The sequence below is a fragment of the Pseudochaenichthys georgianus genome, chromosome 11 (assembly GCF_902827115.2).
Source record: "Pseudochaenichthys georgianus chromosome 11, fPseGeo1.2, whole genome shotgun sequence".
Taxonomy (NCBI): domain Eukaryota; kingdom Metazoa; phylum Chordata; class Actinopteri; order Perciformes; family Channichthyidae; genus Pseudochaenichthys; species Pseudochaenichthys georgianus.
The window spans coordinates 28,443,476-28,463,532 of NC_047513.1; the positions used below are offsets into that span (position 1 = coordinate 28,443,476).

The 20,057-nt window shown below is 42.6% G+C and overlaps 1 protein-coding gene across 1 annotated transcript; it reads left to right on the forward strand.

The window, feature by feature from the left end:
• Positions 1–598: 598 nt before the first annotated feature.
• On the forward strand, positions 599–19,810 carry oprd1a (opioid receptor, delta 1a). The gene is made up of 3 exons (XM_034094565.2): positions 599–1,038; positions 15,522–15,877; positions 17,417–19,810. Exons 1-3 carry the CDS (start codon positions 800–802, stop codon positions 17,944–17,946), a joined length of 1,125 nt encoding a protein of 374 aa, XP_033950456.1. The 5' UTR covers positions 599–799; the 3' UTR covers positions 17,947–19,810.
• Positions 19,811–20,057: the final 247 nt, after the last annotated feature.

Consider the following 20,057-nt stretch of genomic DNA (forward strand, 5'->3'; position numbering starts at 1 on the left):
ACCTTAGATGTCATTCATATAGCAGGCAGAGGACCTAACCCATGCACCCAGACCTTACTTCAGCATTTCTAAGGTCATGGATGTTGAAACATCATTATGGAAACAATAGAAAGTGCTGATAGACAAGTTTCTGAGCTAAAATACATTATTATAGGAACTGCTGCAAGTGCACACAGAGGTTATAAGCAACAACACATAATTCTGGGAACTGTTGCAATTTATGTGCCCATATGAGGTAGAATATAAAGTTTGCACTAATAAGACAATGGTAAACTACCCTAATAGTATAAGTTTACCATTACAGGCATTATTTAAGACATTTTATTTGGGGGGGGGGATTTAGGACTCATCTAAAGCAACACATAGACAAAGTTAGGAAAAGAAACTCCTAAATTGGGATTTTGACGAGATGTAATGGAAGCAGAATACTCTCAAATTTGCATAACAAATGAAACGCGATATTCTTGCATGAAGTCTCTCGCCAGATAAACCCCACTCTAACACTCGCTCGCCATTCCCAATTTGACGCACATAAACGCGCAGCTTTGACGTTGATGCGCAGGTATAAAATGCGGTGGGGGTCTCGGGTAGTATAAGAGGTGAACACACACACACACACACACACACACACTGAACTGACCTGCCTCTCTATCTGGATAGAAACACTGGGAACCATCTCAACCCTTTTTACGCACAGCCTCTCTTCTACAATTGTTTGGGGGGAACTCCTCCACTATTTTCTTGCTTTTTTCGGACCTTCCCTCTTTCCTTTTAATTGTGAAACTAAGTTTTGATCAGCATGGAGCCCTACACGGTCCCCGGGGCGCAGCTCTCCCTGGCCGACCTTTACTCCGTCATCCCCTACAATGTCACCTTCCCGGACGAGGGTTTCCTGCCCAACAACCACACCGATGCTCCGGTTCCCGGGGCTCGCAGCGCCGCGGGGCTGATCATCGCCATCTCCATCACGGCTCTGTACTCCGTGATCTGCGTGGTGGGGCTGATGGGGAACGTGCTGGTGATGTACGGGGTAGTCAGGTAATACACACTGTATGTTAATACAGGCACTGCTTATTTAAAAGCACCAGTATGACTCTGATAAAGCCAGATTTAATTGGAAATGTAACCCACAATAACTCATGTTGGTGTCCTTATGATGCAACTTAGTCACTTTTAGACTTTAGGATGAACATTGTTTGTTTATTGTGTGTGAAGCATAGTGTTTTTTTCAGCCAAAGCCACATTTTAATTGTATGTAAATGTCAGGACATTAAAGTAATTTGAATCGTCCTGGTCATGTACAGGGTGCAAGGTTTGGCATTGAAAGCGTTGAACTTGATTTAAAGCACAGTATGAATATGATGAGCAATATTATATGGGAAATTCACCCAAAAGCACTAGTGTCATAATAGTCTAACTGCCTTAGTCACTTTTGGGAGTTTAAGATGCACATTTGTTTGTGTATGTTGTGCTGGTGAGAAGAGTGCCGAAGACAGGTTTCCATGTTATGTAAAAGTAAGCAATTTGTTGCATTCAAATGTATCTTTGATTTTGAGGTCTATCCACTAATCAGTCGACCAATCAGCTCTGTCTTGACGCCATGAGGAAGTGACATTTTCAACCACCTTTTGCTCAAAGAAATTAGTCTATAAACAAGAATAACAAGAATATGCATTATGTAAAGCCCTAGGATCGGTATGGGGTCTTTCTTAAATGTTGCAATAGCATTAGTTTCCCCATAGACAGCTGGTTGCATGCACATCAGTCTCTATGAGGGTGATGGAGAAGGTGGAGCTGCTTGCAAGCAAACCTGTCTGCATTGTGTGTGAACTGCCTGCATCCCTAAGGTACCCTGCATAAAGCATGAGATTGTTCTTTCATTATTTCTACATGGAGGAACAACATGTGCAAGATTTTTTCTAAAAGGGTTGGTGGCAGTCCCAGAATCAGCTGGGTTTAGAGTGTGTTTGCTTAAAACGACATATTTTAGTGTTTAAATATGTAAATTAAGGTATTTAAGGCCAAAAGGCTGAACGGATGTTGTGCACTAGTGCATGTTTTCAGTATAATAGTCAGCCTGAGGTCACAGTTTCCCCTTCAGCTCTAGAAGCATCACAACTCACATTGACACCAGATAAAACCCACCCTGTCATTACCCCAGAAGCCACCCAGAACTAACTGCTGCTTATCAGGAAAAAAGCCGATTTGCCGGTAGAGGCTCTCATCGTGTTGATTATACTAATCTCAAACTCTCTGTACGTGTTTCCAACCCCAGAATCACCTGAAGCATGCATTGCTGCAGCTGGGCTGGCAAATTAAACACGCAGGTAGTTTCAGAAGGAAAAGCAGAGGGGGATAAACAGCTGACACTACAGGATACATTTCTGCAGTGGCCGACAGGTGCAAATCTGCTACAACGGCCCAACACTCTTCCATTAGGAGAAACGTGCTGCAGCTTCAAAAACGATGCAAATATAAAAACACAAATGTGCCTAAACACAAGACACATCTTCACCAACTTGACCACACATGCAGCATTTAGTAAAAGAGCATAAAGGAAACGCTGCAAGACGCTCCGAACACAACGGAAACCAGGGGACACGAAGGTGACAGTTGGCCAGCTTTATAATCCCCGAACGTCACCAAGTGCTCCGGTCCCAGCTGTGTGCGTCACTTTTTAGTGTCCCCTGGTTTCTGTTGTGTTTTGAGCTTCTTGCAGAGTTATATATCAAACAGTATACAACAGCATGACACTACAGGCTAAAATGTACACGATATAAGATATAAAATCTAAATGGTTCCTTCAATATATGCAATGACATGGAGAAACAGAGAGAGAAGACACAACCGATGGAGCTGAATATTGAAAAAGCCACAAGCAAGCTGGAAGTTCTGGTTATTAAACCAAGAAAAAAGTCATACATATTTACAACACTGCCTATCATTTGCATACAGGAGTTTGGAGTTAAAATAATTGGCCAAACAAGGCGAAAGACAAGTAAAAGAAGGCACTGAGGGAAATAAGAAGGACGCAGAGAGGAAATGGATGGGAGCTCGGGGCGAAGGCATCAAACAGCCGTTCTTCGTGAGGAGAGAAAAGACTGAGAGCATTAACTATCCAAGACAGGATATATAATATAACCTCATGTGGAACATCTGCAAACTCTGAGGGGAGCACACTTAAAGAAACAAGAATCCAGTGCTGGAATCTAGAAAGAAAGCTGTGTAAACGCTTGACTTCATGTCCTCGTTCATTTTTCTGTAGCTTTTTAAAACTTCCTGTGAGGCATGGAACAATAATCTACATAAAGGAGGCTTGTTATCTTTCCCACGGGCCCTATTCTGCTTATGTTCAGGTTCATATTTGTATGTAGTGCCTCAGCTGGGACATGTCTCCATGCGTCAGCTGGGACATGTCTCCATGCGTTAATGTCGAGAATCAGAATCCCTGTATCCGTCCCACAGAGGGGAAATGTGTTTGTTGCAGCAAGAAAAGAGCCAAAGAAACGTAATATTACCTAAGAAGCATGCATTAAGCAAATTATAAAAGCTCTGTATTTTTATCATACAGCACCTCTTTTCACCCTCTGTCTGAAACCAGAGCCATGTCTGCTCTGATTGGTTAGCTGGCCGGCTCTGTTGTGATTGCTCAACCGCTTAGAGATGTCCCGCCCCTTAGCCTATCACGTACAATGTGTTCTAGCCAATAGCAGCATGAGTGTTACATAGTGATGTCACAATGTTCTGGAAGTAAGCAAAGGAGTTCAATGGAGGCGTTTCAGGGGGAGTGTGTGGGGGCTTCCTAATAGAACCCCCTCCCAAAAAAAGAGGTGAGAAATTAATTTAGTTGTTGAAACATGGCTACATTTCCACAAGGCAACTGAGTTATCGGCATGGCAACTGAGCAGACTCCATTTGTCAAGGTAGACTGAGATGTGGTTGATATTGCTGGAGAACTTTGAGTCTAGATGTGTTTTTTCTAGCAACTCTTTCCAATGTCAACAATGACCTAGCAGGCCTGGGTTTCCACAGGGCCGGATTTATACATCATAAATATAACTCAGATAACCTTGTATACATTCAAAGATCCCGTCCTTTAACCATTAATGTTCAGGGATGCAAATAATAACAATAATTAAAACTGCGGTCGCACTTGTGCGCGCAGTGATGAGCGGGCCCTCGCGTCCGTGCGCCTGTCGGGGAGGGCAGCCGGTCGTCCCGGCGTCAAGCAGACGAGTCCTCCGAAATGAGCCGTTTGGCATTTCTATAATTGTTGCATCCCAGGGCCCTTCTCACTTCGGTTAAATGGGTTCCTTGCGTCCCTCACTTGTGTCGTTTCCCTGCGACTAGTCCCTCCCACCAGGGAAGCATGGAGAGACGCAAGGAAACCACGAGAAGCAGGGAAATGAGTTTTAAGAGCAATGGGACGTCCTTTCCTCCGGAGCGTCACGTGAAGCGACGTCCGTTTGTGATGACGCTGCACAGCTGATCGTCTGACAGCTGCTCTGTCCCCGTTATTTCCACACACACCCCCGCCTCTGTTAGTGCACATTTACTGACACTAACATTTGTATCATCTGTTGTAGACCCAAATAAATAAAATAAAATAAGAACTAATTCTCAAAAAAGATAAACGCCATTCTTAAAATGTATAAACGAACATTAGTTGGATTAATATTGATTAGAGTGCACAAAACACGGTATAGACTGAGGAGTGACTCCGTGAGGTTCATGTATTTTCTTCACTCCGCTGGGAAACTGCTCTCATGTCAAGAAGCATCAGATCAGTGCATGCACTGCCTCGTCCAATCAGTGAGCGATACACAGTAAGGGGGCGGGGCGAGTGTCTGAGGATTTCATCGAAGGATGGTCTGGTGGTTCCTCGGTTATAGCTCCTCGCTCCTCGCTCCTCGCTCCTCGCTCCTCGTTCCTCCCGCAAAGATAAGGCCATTGGGACGGTACTCAAGATGGCGCAGACAAATCAACTTCCGGTGAGACCGAGACCGAGGAGCGAGGAAATGAAAAATAAGAGAATCTCAATCTCAATCTTTATTTATTTATATAGCACATTTAAAACAACCTTCGGCTGACCAAAGTGCTGTACAGGGCAGGCAGTAACTACAATAGTGAATAACCCAATGGGAGTACGATAATAAAACAATAATTAAAAACATAATAAAAAGCACAATAACTAGAAACATATAAAAAATAAATAAATAAAAAACACATACAAATATAAAAATGTAATGCTCAACTAGTATTAAAAGCCAGTGCAAAGAGGTGAGAAGTGAGAAGGGCCCCCAGACTCCCAGGTCCTCCGGCAGCGACCCGGAAACCCGATTTCAGCCAACAGTGATGTTTAAAGAGGCGTGACGTATGGCTGGACTTATGTCAACAAAGCACAGCTCTGCAAACTGTTCCCGTTGTGATAATAAGTTGATCAAATGTGCATCAGACTTTCTGCCCTTTACCGTGTGTTTACTCACTAATCACATCTCCCCTGGATGTCAGGCTATTTCTGTTTTTAATACAACTGCTTTCATTGTGAGGCGATGTTTGCAGTGAGAACAGCTGCTGAGGTCAGTGCAGAAAGCAGAACAGTGTGTATAATATAACTGAAATTCTACAATCTAGTATTTGAGACATTATTGCATTTTTATTTGTGGGGCAGATTGCAGAGAAGCAACAGATTTAGGACCTATAAGATCACATGACATTGAATTACGTCCTGTTATATTTTGATTGTGATGGATGGTATATCCGGAAGTCAGCAGGAGTTATGGTGGAATAAATATTATTTCAGATAAACTAAAAGGTGGCTATTTCGAAGCCTACTGTATGAATTCAGACAGGATACTCATACTGTAAATATTCTGTAATTATAATATGATATAAGATAATGCAGTAGAATATAATCATGTAATATTATATTTTGGGGAAGACGGAAGGATACATCTACAGATTGAGTCAACACAGCTTGAGGAAGACATTTTCTTTTTGTCAGGGACTGGGAATTTGGCTGAAAATATCATAGCATTGGGCAGCATGAGAGATGAAGTCTGTCGCTCTCTTCTTCTCTGAGAATAAAAAGTCTCCTCTGAGGAGGCGTCACTAATTCTACCTCTGAGGGGGATTCACTGCAGCGAAGAGTAAAAGCCCTCCGTGGGAGAAATGAGGAAAAAAGTGTCATTATCCCAGAGTACGTGTACATGTAATTGGCAGTTGCTGGTAATGCTTACTCTGGAATTACATAAGGCACTGTGTGTGTGTGTGTGTGTGTGTGTGTGTGTGTGTGTGTGTGTGTGTGTGTGTGTGTGTGTGTGTGTGTGTGTGTGTGTGTGTGTGTGTGTGTGTGTGTGTGGTGTGTGTGTGTGTGTGTGTGTGTGTGTGTGTGTGTGTGTGTGTGTGTGTGTGTGTGTGTGTGTGTGTGTGTGTGTGTGTGTGTGTGTGTGTGTGTGTGTGTGTGTGTGTGTGTGTGTGTGTGTGTGTGTGTGTGTGTGTCAGGCCGTTTATTTCCTGGGCTGAGTGTCTTTTCCATCTCCCCCAGCAGCGTTTCAGAGTGTGTGTGTGTGTGTGTGTGTGTGTGTGTGTGTGTGTGTGTGTGTGTGTGTGTGTGTGTGTGTGTGTGTGTGTGTGTGTGTGTGTGTGTGTGTGTGTGTGTGTGTGTGTGTGTGTGTGTGTTTAGCCTTCAGCCCCGAAAACACTGCAGAGTTAAGCACGACAAAGAAAGGATTGATGTTGTTACACATGGAGGTGTAACATCGAGTGGTGTAGAGAGAAAAGATCAGGACTGATGTCAAAGCTAATCTCTAATCTCTGTAGCTGAGTGTGCATCTGTGTGCTGCTTCACAAATTACAAATAGCAGAACAATTTAAATCAAAAGGTAAAGTATTCACATATTTAAGCTTGTATACAAATCCAACCTATGTACCACTTTAGCTGTAAAAGCTTTTTTAATCGTCCAGCTAACAATACAACAACAGATTAGCTTGCTTGCGCTAATTAGGAGATTTGTGTTTGATTCGTTCGTGCAAAACATGCAATAAATCCTACACAGGCCATCTAGAAAATGTCATGGACAACACAAGTCCATTTGCCTCCATTGTGCTCTGAAAAACACACCATTATTCGTTATTAGGGCCACCAATCAAAGTGTTTACATCTCTTCCTATCCATCACATTTTCTTTTAATTGTTCAACTGTCTGTTTACTTTTAATTATCTTCAGCCAGCTATCTTTGTTGGCTAGCTACTGAGTTGAATACAATGAATGTTACAGAAGTGTACAATAGATACAAAATATACTGTACAGTGGTTGATGTACCTTTATGGTAAAATGTAGCAGGTAGCCAACAGTGATTTCTGTCAAGCACCCTTATTTCCCCTTTCATTCTTTACTTTTGTTAGCTAGCTAGTTATCTTGTCAAGACTTGAATACAAGAATCAGTTTTATTGAATGTATTCATTTCATTGTTAGCCATTGTCTGAACAGATGAACAATCTTACTGGCTCGGCTACAATGCATTTTTAAAAACAGCTCGGTAGGAAAGGAATACATTCACGTCTTTACACACATTGCAATACTTTGACTAACTGATGTATCAGGTATTTTTTGCTGAGTTTTCTTCTTACGTTAACTGCCTTCACAGCTCTATAGATCCATTAGTAAAGCATCTTTTATACCTTTGCTAGTTATATGGGATTTAAAATGTGCCGAGCGAGCATCATCAACGACAAGCTACATGACCAACCGGTAATCAATGGCAATCTGTCTATGGTTTACAGGTAAAACAATCATTGACACGGTCTACAAAACCCAAGAGGTCACAATGGCCAATACTTGCTGCCATAAGTAGACGCTAAACATCACAGCGAGTTTGAGGTCGAGACTTTGGCCCAATTCCAAACCACCCCCTGCGCACTACCCCTATGCACTACCCCTACACACTACTACCTCTACACACCACTACCCCTACACACCACTACCCCTACCCCTACACACCACTACCCCTACACACCACTACCCCTACACACCAGGACTCCCGATCACACGACGACCCCGACACACCACGACCCCGACACACCACGACCCCGACACACCACGACCCGACACACGACCCCGACACACCCACGACCCCGACACACGGACCCCGACACACCACGACCCCGACACACCACGCCCCGACACACCCACGACCCCGACACACCAGACCCCGACACACCAGGACCCCGACACACGACGAAAGACACACCACGACCCCGACAACCACGACCCGACACACGCGAACCCGACACACCAACGACCCCGACCCGACACACCACGACCCCGACACACCACGACCTACGACACACCAGGACCCGACACACACGACCCCGACACACCAGACCCCGACACCACGACCCAACACACGACCAACACACGACCCAACACACGACCCAACACACCACGACACCGACACACCACGACCCCGACACACACGACCCCGACACACCAGGACCCCGACACACGACGACCGCGACACACCAGACCCCGACACCACGACCCCGACACACCACGACCGAACCCCGACACACGACCCCGACACACCACGACCCCGACCCCGACACACGACCCCGACACACCAGGACCCCGACACACCACAGACCCGACACTACCACAACCGACACACGACCCCGACACACCACGACCCCGACCCGACACACCACGACCCGACAACACGGACCCGACAACACACCCACTACCCCTACCCCTACACACTACCCCCTACACACCACTACCCCTACACACCACTACCCCTACACACCACTACCCCTACACACCATTACCCCTACACACTACCCCTACACACCACTACCCCTACCCCTACACACCACTACCCCTACACACCACTACCCCTACACACCATTACCCCTACACACTACCCCTACACACCACTACCCCTACCCCTACACACTACCCCTACACACTACCCCTACACATCACTATCCCTACACACCACTACCCCTACACACTCCCCCTCCGTTTGCACGTTCGCGGAGGGTCTGCCACAAGTGCTGTTCCAAACCAACGAGTGTTGAGGGGGAGTGGGTTATCAAGCCCTCCAACAGTGAGTCTGCATCTACCTGACTAATACTTCAGTGCAAACATTTACTGATAAACTGCACAAGATACACATGTAATATCGTCATACAGATGTTAATAACTTCATGGTTACCTCGTATTGTTTTAACCCAGGATCATATACCTGTGTTTAGTCCAGAAAACGGTAAAAGTGTGCATTTAATTATAAAGTTGTGTATATTTACAGGGACTGTCTCAAAAACTAAGAAGCTTATAAACATCAGATTTTAAAACAAAAAAGAAACACCATTAGTGATTTTTATTTTTGTTATTTTTAATCCAAGAGATACAAAATTATGGCATTTCCTGTTTCTGCCGGAGAGAGGGGAGTTGGTCCCAAAGCCTCCATCTGACAGGAGGGAGCCTCGTTAAGCTGCGAGTGAGACTGCAGACGGAGTTCACTCCATCACGGAGCGGGAGTGGGTAGGGTGTGGTTTGGAATTGGGCCATCATTTCTTCTCATGTCGCACTAAAATACTTGTGTGACGAGGAAAAGATTCGACAGCCATGACATTCTCGTAGCGGGGGTCCACTGCCATGATACAAACATAAACGAAGAAAGTAGACAAGTGTGAAAGCCGTTTTTCACAGCGACAAGAAGAAGGACATTCTTGACAGATAATTGCTTCTCCTAGCCTAGCAAAAAGGGAAGATGTGAATTTCCTGCTTTATCGGAATTGTACACAAAGCAATTAACCATAACATGACCTCGGGACGAGCGATGTGATTGGAGGGGCGAAACAAGTTCTCTTGTCACAGTTTCTATGTTTTTGCAACTGTCACTGCTCGGTGTTAAATTAAAGTCTTGCAATGTGATTGTCACATCCTGAAAAGAGCTACACAGCACAGGTTCCTGCATGATTGGCACTGTAATGGCCAGTCACACAGGGTAAACCAACTAGACTGCACCCTCACCTTCAGTAGTTTTGCTTCAGTGCAGCTGCAATACAATATGCCAATTAACACCACACATTTGATTTAAATGGTATTTATTTGATTGTAATCTGACATTACTTCAAACATTTTAGCACAGCTAACACAAGTATTTGTTTGCATTGATGACTTTCTTTGTCTCTTGAGGTACCGTGGCTGTTGGGGGAGGTTACTTCCTGGTTTAGCAAAGGGCGTGGCTGAGGACTCATAAATACTGCAAGGAGCCAATTGGGACAAACCACCTGCTTCCATGTCAAAGGGGGATTTGGGTTTTGTCAGTGTCCTTTGTGTTTTCTGTTACTATTAATTATCCCTTGGTTTCAACTTGGTTTGGCCAAGCCACTATATAGGTTCCTTGGTTTGTCATTGCAGCAGGTCAGTTTATTGAGGTATCACCTGTTAAGTAGATGCCATGTTTATTTGAGGTATTTTCTGTTGACCTCTTTTAACGGCCTAGTTATTAGAAATTATTGATTGATGATGTTTTCTTTGGACTTTTGGATAAATAAAAAACCCAGTTTATTGAAACCACTCATGTGTCCTGTTGCCTTACTGCTTTGTTGCTGACAGGAACCAAAGAGCCTCCACCTATAGCAATGTTTGCCTTCTTTAGGGCTCACTGGTTATTTGGCATGCTCATAATCCAACAATCTTGATATAATGTCTTGGGGCCATAAAAGCTACACCCACATTTTTCTTTTTCCAATTATATTTGATGATTTACTGTACTCCTATACACAAACAAACCCCTAGAGTAAAATACTGCAGACTTGCATTATTTTTACTCCCCTTCAAACCATTTTATTGATAGTCCCAAGATTGTTACAAAAATGGATGGTGTGAATTGTAGGCTGTAGTGCTATTGCTAAAGGGAGGGATGAAGTTGCAGGGATCATTGTGTGCGAGCCTATATTGTCAGTTCGGATCACGAGAGAGGGTAACAAGATTTCTGTTTGAATCACACTTCAATTATCAAAGTGGTTCTGGCGATAAACACACGTTCGCACATAATCCTCTGCCCATGTCGAAAGCCAGGCTTTCGGTGCTTTAAGGCTTTAATCACAACATAATTCATTTTGTCTCAGAAGACGAAACTCGAACTAAGGCTTTTCATTTTCCTATCTGACTGTCGCATTTTTACATCAACTCAAATCCTTACAGTAATATTATGCTTTCTTGCACAAACAGCGAATACATGAAGCGGATTATGATTAGGCTACGAGGTCAAATGAAAACCAAAGCAATCTGCTGCTGACTTCGGCATTTCCTTTTGCTGGATTTAATAGAAATGAATAGAAAATGAGGCTGAATGTGTACAATATAATCAAGGTCACATGAACGTGTGTTGCAGATTGACTTAACTAGACCTTAGATTTTACTTTGCAGAAAAGCGCAGGTATCATTTATTTATCAAACACCATTTGGACGGATTAACATTACAGGAGGTGATGAATTAAACATTCACAGTGATTCACCATTCATCATTCAAGATGGTATTATTACCATCTAGAAATGACAGAGGTAGACATTCAGCAGGACAAAGCATTAAAGGTGGGGGTGGTAATTTTGGAGAAACCAGCTTGAGTGCGAATCTGAAAATACAAAACCGGGAAAAATCTGCCCCTTCCTCACAGAGCCCCTCCTCCAACACACGAACGCGCACATGACCAATGAGGGCACGAGATACGTTTGTGCACAGATTGAAGGCTGACAGGCAGGTAGGCCATCCAGTTATTTTAGTCGGGCCAGCTAAAATGTTTGGTCGTGCTTTTTACAGCGCTACGGCTTCCACTGATGAACATTTTTCTATGTAGTTATTGTCAAAGCATTTAAGATATTCATTGCTATCGGGATGTTAAGAGCATTCCATGGAATATAACAAAAAGTGTTTCTGAAATAAAAAAAATAAATAAAAAAAATCCTTCAACTTCTGAGTCATATTTACATCAAATACATTACATTACACTTTTATCCAAAGCGACTTACATACATTCAGTACTGTGGACAATCCCCACAGGAGCAATTTGGGGTGAAGTGTCTCAGGGACACAACAACATGCTGACTGCAGTGGGACTCAAACTTGCTACCCCCTAATTCGAAGTCCAGCACTCTATCCACTGAGCCACAGCCTCCCTGAAACACATGTTGGTATATTCTGTGTGACTAACACTTCAGGATGATGTTACTCTATTATTCATCACCCATGAATCTACTCGGTAATCATATAAAAAGAGGCTTCGGAGGTTCTGCATCTTTTTAAGTTTTCTTTTGCATCAAAGTAATTCAGTGATCCATGTACACTGCTAATGGCTAATACATCATACTTTTAATGATGCCAATTGATCAAAAAGTGAACAAATGTTGGCTAAATGAACAGGGCTAAAGAGACAAAAGCAGTACTTTGTTGTAGCCGACAGCACAGCACCACATTTGATTTGCTTCCAAGGGCTCTTGCTCTCCTGACGGCTCAAATTTGATTTCATGCCGGTGTTAGCATGCGTCTATCAGCTTAGTAAAAACAGTAGAAGGACAAGCAGCTTTTCATGCATACAAAACCCCCCCACTGAGATCCAATTTAAAATACAAGCACGTTGCTCCTCGTGGGATTATGTTAAAACAAGGCAAGGCAAGGCAAGGCAAGTTTATTTATATAGCACTTTTCAACACAAGGCAATTCAAAGTGCTTTACAAAAAATGAAAGACATTAAGAAAATTGCATTTAAAATCAGTCATTAAAAAGAAAAGCTAATAAAATAAACATTAAAAGAAAAAATACCCTTACCTTCCTTAGAGAAATAAATCACGTCCGAATGGTGCTTTAGGTCCATTTAGTGTCCCAATAACACAAGTCATATTATGGATTCTGCAGCTCCCTAGGACTCCTAAAGGTATCCAGCCCATAAACGGTGTATTTAACTGCTCCTGTGCTTTTACAGTAAGTGACAGTGAATTATGGTGCAAGCGATGAGTCTTCATCAGCAATCAATGTGATTATATTTTCTGATTCGACTGAAGCCTGCGTTCTCATCACACTCATTTATTATATCATACAAAATGTCAACCCACAGAGTTTAGTCACTAATACATCATCAATGCATCAACTCTCATAATAGAATAGAATATATCTTTATTTTCATCATATAAAGTACAACGACATTTATTTGGCAACTCTCACTGCAGTAAAAAATAGACACAAATAAAAAAATAAGAGTGGTAAAAGCAGAGGTAGTAGGGATGACAGTGCAACGAGATACAATTCAATATCAATGTGCTTACACTCACAGTCTAAAAAACGGTATAAATATAGTATATTGCCAACTGTGTGTTATAGAAACCAAATTGTTAAGGCTGTACAAAGGCGTGGAATCAAATGCACGATACAGACACGGACACAGTATCAAAATAAAGTGTTTTTAATGTAAACAGGTAATACACTGAATACATAAAACAACAAAACAAACACTCAATAAACTGTCTTCCCTATCAAAAAACTACAATATACTAATAAAAAAATACATACTAATCATACCTTACTTAATCTAGCTATCTATGAAAGATTACTGTAGCTATGAAAGATGACAATGACTATGACGCTGGAATGCTTGGAAACGCACAAGACAATCTGGCAACGAGACAGGGGAAGAACTATAAATACTAGACAGACATCACCGGGTGAAGGCAATACGATAATCACAACAGCGGGAAGGCAGGAAAAGTACTTTCGACACATGAGGGGTAGACAAGACTATCAAAATTAATCTAAACGCATAACATGAAACCTTAAGTACAGTAGGGAACAATCCAGAGCCGTCTACACGCACATGAAAGACATTGTTACCCAAGTGTGGCATGAGTAGAGACAGTTTTTCACAAATACAACAACTTGGCACCACAGGGTCACATGAGAACAAGGGAGATACCTCTTATTCATATATGTACAAGCTTTTATTGACTTTGTATTGCTCTATTTCTGAATATACCTCCTGCTTTTTATATTGTAGGTCTTCCATATAGTGCCTTGTTGGCGAATCTGCTTAAACGCTATCCTGATTGCATCAGATGTTCTCAATTCAAGACATGCTACTAATTGTACACAATGTAATGAGCAAGGGTATCGAGACCGAGTCAATAGCAAGACTTTGAGAGGTTGAGAGCAAGTCAATACAAAAACCACAGCAGTGCAAGTCCCACACTGCATTACACACTTACAAATTAATCATGGTAAGCATTGGGATTTCGCAAGTTGATCGGAAACCTCCATAATTCAAAACACCAACAGAAAACAAAAGAGGATTGCCCTTAATTGACCACTTTTGCAGCCCTTTCACCAATGTCCTGCTAAGATATGTAAAAGCCAATGCAGAGGTGATTTGTTTACTATATGGGAATTGTCCTTGTTTCTCACGAGGAAACAAATACAGACAAAACAAGATGGAATCCACTTAACAATCTTTGTTTAGTGTTTTGATTTGAAGCAGGACATTTTACATTCAATCACAACATAATGTACATATGTGCATACGTAAATGGCTTTAGTCACTTCCCTGGAATTGTAGTCTTGACCAGGCAAAACAATTACAAAATATTCCTCATCTTACTGAGGCTGAAGCAAGGTCCAGTAGAAATGCAGTCATTTGCAAAAGGAGACCTTCAAAAAGACTCAGACTAACCTTTGGTATTAACTCTAATCTCTCCAGTGCTCCAACACTGCCAAGTCATACGCATTGAATCCATTCCACCAATGAGATGCATTGTATTAACATAAAAGTCGGCCTCTCTTTAGATGACTTGGCTCCGTTAAAACCGATAACTTTATAGGAAGGTTTGTAAATTCATCGTTAATGCTGAAAAACGTTTCATACACATAAAAAGTGATTATAAGAATATAAACTGTATATGCGTTTGTGCCTATACTGGCTTTGTGAAATATGACCAGAAGAAAAATCTATTCACGTATCCTTTGAGATATTGGACTTTGGGTTTGTTCTAATGAAGTTCATGAACACATCTAGGAGGAGTTTCTGTTGAGAGAAGCCTCAGTGAAATATCCTTATGCCTCAGAGGAACATTTCTGACCTCAATAAGCAAAAGCTGATAGCCATTATTATTTCTTCCAGTCCAAGATAAATCATATCTTCGACTCACACACTGATAGAAAAGCACAGCCCCATGATTAAAGCAGGGTCCAGGACATACAACATACATGAATCTCAGTTTTTCTTTCACAACTCTCTGGTGCTTTAGTAGGCTGCATCTACGGCCAACAAGCCAGCAATTATCTCAAATCACTCAATTAGAAAAAGGACAATCTAGTTGTACGCTGCTGATCTATTGCCCGAGGGAACGAACTAATCCATTAAAATACGTTGAACTTTGAATAACACTTTCAAATCCCACATGCCTTTAACACTCTCATTTTCACCGCTGCTGATTGCAAACACTTGTTCTCCTCTCTCATCACAACCAGATACACCAAGATGAAGACATCCACAAACATCTATATCTTCAACCTGGCCCTCGCAGACGCCTTGGCGACGAGCACGCTGCCGTTCCAGAGCGCCAACTACCTCATGAACAACTGGCCTTTTGGGGAAGTCTTGTGCAAGCTCATCATCGCCATCGACTACTACAACATGTTCACGAGCATCTTCACCCTCACCATGATGAGCGTGGACCGATACGTCGCCGTGTGTCACCCCATCCGGGCGCTCGGGTTTCGAACGCCGGTCAAAGCGAAGATGATAAACGTGCTAATCTGGGGTTTGTCCTCGGCGATTGGGGTGCCCATTATGGTCATGGCTGTGACTAAAGTGAACGATAATGGTGAGATAGTGTTACATTCCCATTATTATTCTTTAAAGGTCCCCTATGTTACTCATCAATATATTATAGCTCTCAGATATATACAGAACATTTCTCTGAAGTGTTTGGCTCCAAACACGAAACAGATCATTGCAGCATTACCCATAATCCCCTCTGTTTCAGCCCTGTTTCCAAAGTGCTGATTCTCTGTCTGTTACTTTAGATGAAAATAAGGAGCCCCTCCCCACGCCCCTCTGAGAGATATTTGGTTACAAAGAACACAATGGTGCTCTAGGAGAAGATTCAGGTGATAAGAGGGGGGGGGGGGTTACCTTGGTTGCTGATTGGCTAATGGTTACCAAGACAACACATCGTTATGACATCATAAAGTGGCCAAAATCTGATCAGCTCATTTTCAGACAGGTTTTTATATAAATGGATCAGGACAAAAAGAGAGAGAATCTTTGTTCCTGAAACTTTCAGAGTCTCTTTTCTTTTCTACATGTTGATGTAGAAGAGACATGAAAAAGTGGATTTTGAAAGTTTTCATATACATTTGAACCGTCCTCCAAGATTAGGTAACCCCTATGAATAACTGAAACTTCACCTTAGTGCTTGAGGACAGCTGTGAATCACCTATGAAAATACCTTCAAGATGTTTTGACCTGTGGGATTAAAATGTATTAGGATATTTATTATTTATTCTAGTCCTTGGGAACTTTATTTGAGTGTGCATGTCAAACAAAGGAGAAGCAAGACTAATTATGTATCCAGTCCGGCCCTTGAATGATTCATCGTTTCAGAGTGAGTGGAAAAACCTTCAAAACGTTAAGTGACCTGAATCCAAAAAACATAATTTAAAACCAAGGAAACTATTGAAATCTCCCGAGGATAGTAGGATCTTTTTTGGCTTCATTTGACAACTTCCCCAGTAAATAATGTTGAAAGATAATCCAAAAGTATTCCAACTGGTCATTGTCTTTGAAATAAAGTCCCCTTTCCTTCAAAAAGTAGTCCTTGAATTGTGGAAATGTAATTGTAAGTAATTTGGTAGGGCAAACAATGGTCTGATTATCAGACTGACTCAAAAATAGCATATTAAACATTTTCATTTACAGTAAATCCCCAAATTAATCATTTCAATCAAGTGTCAATGTTAAGTACCAATGCAGAAATGTTTGCCCTTTATCTGTTTAACACAAAGGAGCCCCAATCTACACTGGATTGAAACACTAGAAGGGCACAAGGTTTCATTCTTGTGAAAGGTACAACTAAATAACATTATGCCGTTGCCCATCGTGATTTAAGAGGTTTGTCCAAATATGATATTAGAGTTATTTTCTGTTTTAATGGTCGTCCGAAGCAATTGCAGAAACACCCGCAGAAATATATTCCTGATTTCTTTCATTTGTAACGCAGGCACAAACACAGTATTTTGGAGGTGTGGCATATATACAGCATATGAAGCTTTTTAAGTGCACAAACCAGTATCTATCAAAACCTGTTAGATACCATAACCTTACATCAACACATTTATAATTATACCTGTACTTTTCCCAGGTAAAACCATGTGCACGTTGAAGTTTCCTGACCCCACCTGGTACTGGGACACGGTGACAAAGATCTGCGTCTTCATCTTCGCCTTCGTGGTTCCCGTGCTGGTCATCACCATCTGTTACGGCCTCATGATCCTGCGTCTGAAGAGCGTCCGGCTGCTCTCCGGCTCCAAGGAAAAGGACCGGAACATGCGGCGAATCACCCGAATGGTCCTGGTGGTGGTTGCCGCCTTCATCATCTGCTGGACGCCCATCCACATCTTCATCATCGTGAAGACTATGGTGAAGATCGACAAAAGGAACCCCTTCGTGATTGCCACCTGGCACCTTTGCATCGCCTTGGGATACACCAACAGCAGCCTCAACCCGGTCCTCTATGCCTTTCTGGATGAGAATTTCAAGCGGTGTTTCAGGGATTTCTGCCTCCCCTGTCGAACCCACGTGGAGCAGCACAGTCAGACCCGAGGACGCAACACTGCCATGGAGCCGGTGTCCGTGTGCGCTCCGTCGAACACTGGGAAGAAGCCGGCATGACTAGGCATGGAGTGGGTCCCTCACAGCTCTCGCTCCAGGAGGATCCAGCAAGATCTGCAATCAGAAGTCACCCAGATCTCCACAACAGAGTTTTGAAAAAATCTTAAAGAGGAAGAAGTCTCAAAGAACTGTCGTGACGCTTATTCTCCCCAATTTGGAAATTGAGCTAAAGAGACAGAAAAAACGATTCGCTCTGATGTTACTGTTCCATTAAAGTTCTAAGAGAATATCCAAATGTAAAAAGGGAAGATTTTGAAACAGAACATCCCCAGCTCACGATTTGTCTGCCCAATGGACCGGAGAAATGACTTTTGATGATGGAAATATGATAGCTGGTTTCTATCTCGGTGAGCAGAGAATGTATTTGTTAAATTGCATTGTTATAAACCAGACGGACTGTTAGGGTAAATAGAGCGCGACAAAAGAAATGTGTATGAACACTGGGCTGTTCAGTTCAAACTTCACATAATTTCTCCCGAAGGAACACAAAAAACAGGTTGGTGATAATGGAGTTTTGACGCTTTTCCATTTGTTTCTTCGACATAAACCCGAAGGAAATTAGCCTTAACACGACTCCACCGACACCCACCGACAGCTGGATGATGAATTGCAGCACAGTTCGTGCACAACAATGCCGACCAATCTGTACATGGTAGAAGTAGAGGAGTCTTATTTGGTATTCTGTTTCTTTCTTTTTATTTATTTATGTTTTACAGCGAGATTTGTGTGTTTCCCGTTAGACTATGCCACCATCAGCTGTGTTTGAAGATACATGCGGGGCACAATGTTCCATGGACTTGAAATGGATCTATGTCAATTTTAATGTTACACCACAATGCTTTGGACAAAAAAATATCAAAGAAAAAGGAAAGACAACGATCCAATGCTTGGAAATGTCTTTCTGCTCTGCTTACAGATGGAAGACAGACATGGAAAGAGACTATAAATATTCACAACTCTGTGCCGTGATACATTCCTGAATATTTTCTTACAACGCCAGTGACCGTTAAAGTGTACTGTATATACTCGCTTTGCTTTAATCAATTGCTACAGGATATCTCTCCCCTGTCCCTGGAAAAATCCACAACGGCCAAAACCAGTGAAGCTTGGATTTCTTCGGTGTTTACTGCTCACCCCTACTTGACTTTCATGAGCGTTGTCAAGCCTGCCGACAGCGTCTCAGTGGATCAGTAAAAGAATAGAGATGCTGCCTCTGAAAAACCTTGTTTGCAGTATTTCCTTCACCTCCTTGATTCACTGTTTGAAATGTGAAGTTGATGGACACCTCCGAACACATACGGAGAGCCTCTTCATCACAGTGTACATGAAGACGCTTAATCTCAAAGCTTCAAGGAGATTATTGATCGCGTTTTAAATTAGCATAAAACGATGTGTCACATGGAATATATGTGGTGCGTTAAGGACTTGTTGAAGGGGGATTTATTCTCTGTGATTTACTCCGATAGATCCTGCCACCAATCAAACTCCGGGCATCGATCAATGGATGCCATTGACGATGATGATTTCAGATTTGCATATACCAGATGATGTGTGTCAGATGTAATAATGAACAGATCATTCAAATGTTCTCTCATGTGGATATATTTTGAAAGCTGAATCTGTAATGACGAGCAACCATGTAAAAAAAACATGACAGAATTATGATTAATGTGGAAGAGATAAAACACCAAATTGAACATGAATAGAAGTTCAGTCAGACAACTCACGTGTTTCCTAATATGTAAATTATAAGCAGCATATAGTTTGAGTTTGGCATCTAGGCTTGGGCCTCATCACTCAGGGCTGGGGTGGAAGCTGGGGTGGAAGCTGGGGTGGAAGCTGGGGTGGAAGCTGGGGTGGAAGCTGAGGTGGAAGCTGGGGTGGAAGCTGGGGTGGAAGCTGGGGTGGAAGCTGAGGTGGAAGCTGGGGTGGAAGCTGGGGTGGAAGCAGGGGTGGAAGCTGGGGTGGAAGCTGGGGTGGAAGCTGAGGTGGAAGCTGGGGTGGAAGCTGAGGTGGTGGTGGGGCAGGCAAGCAGCAGCAGGAACATGAATGCAGCAATAGCAAGTGAACACAGCAGCAGCATTAAGGAGGCAGAGGCAGGAAGACCTGGC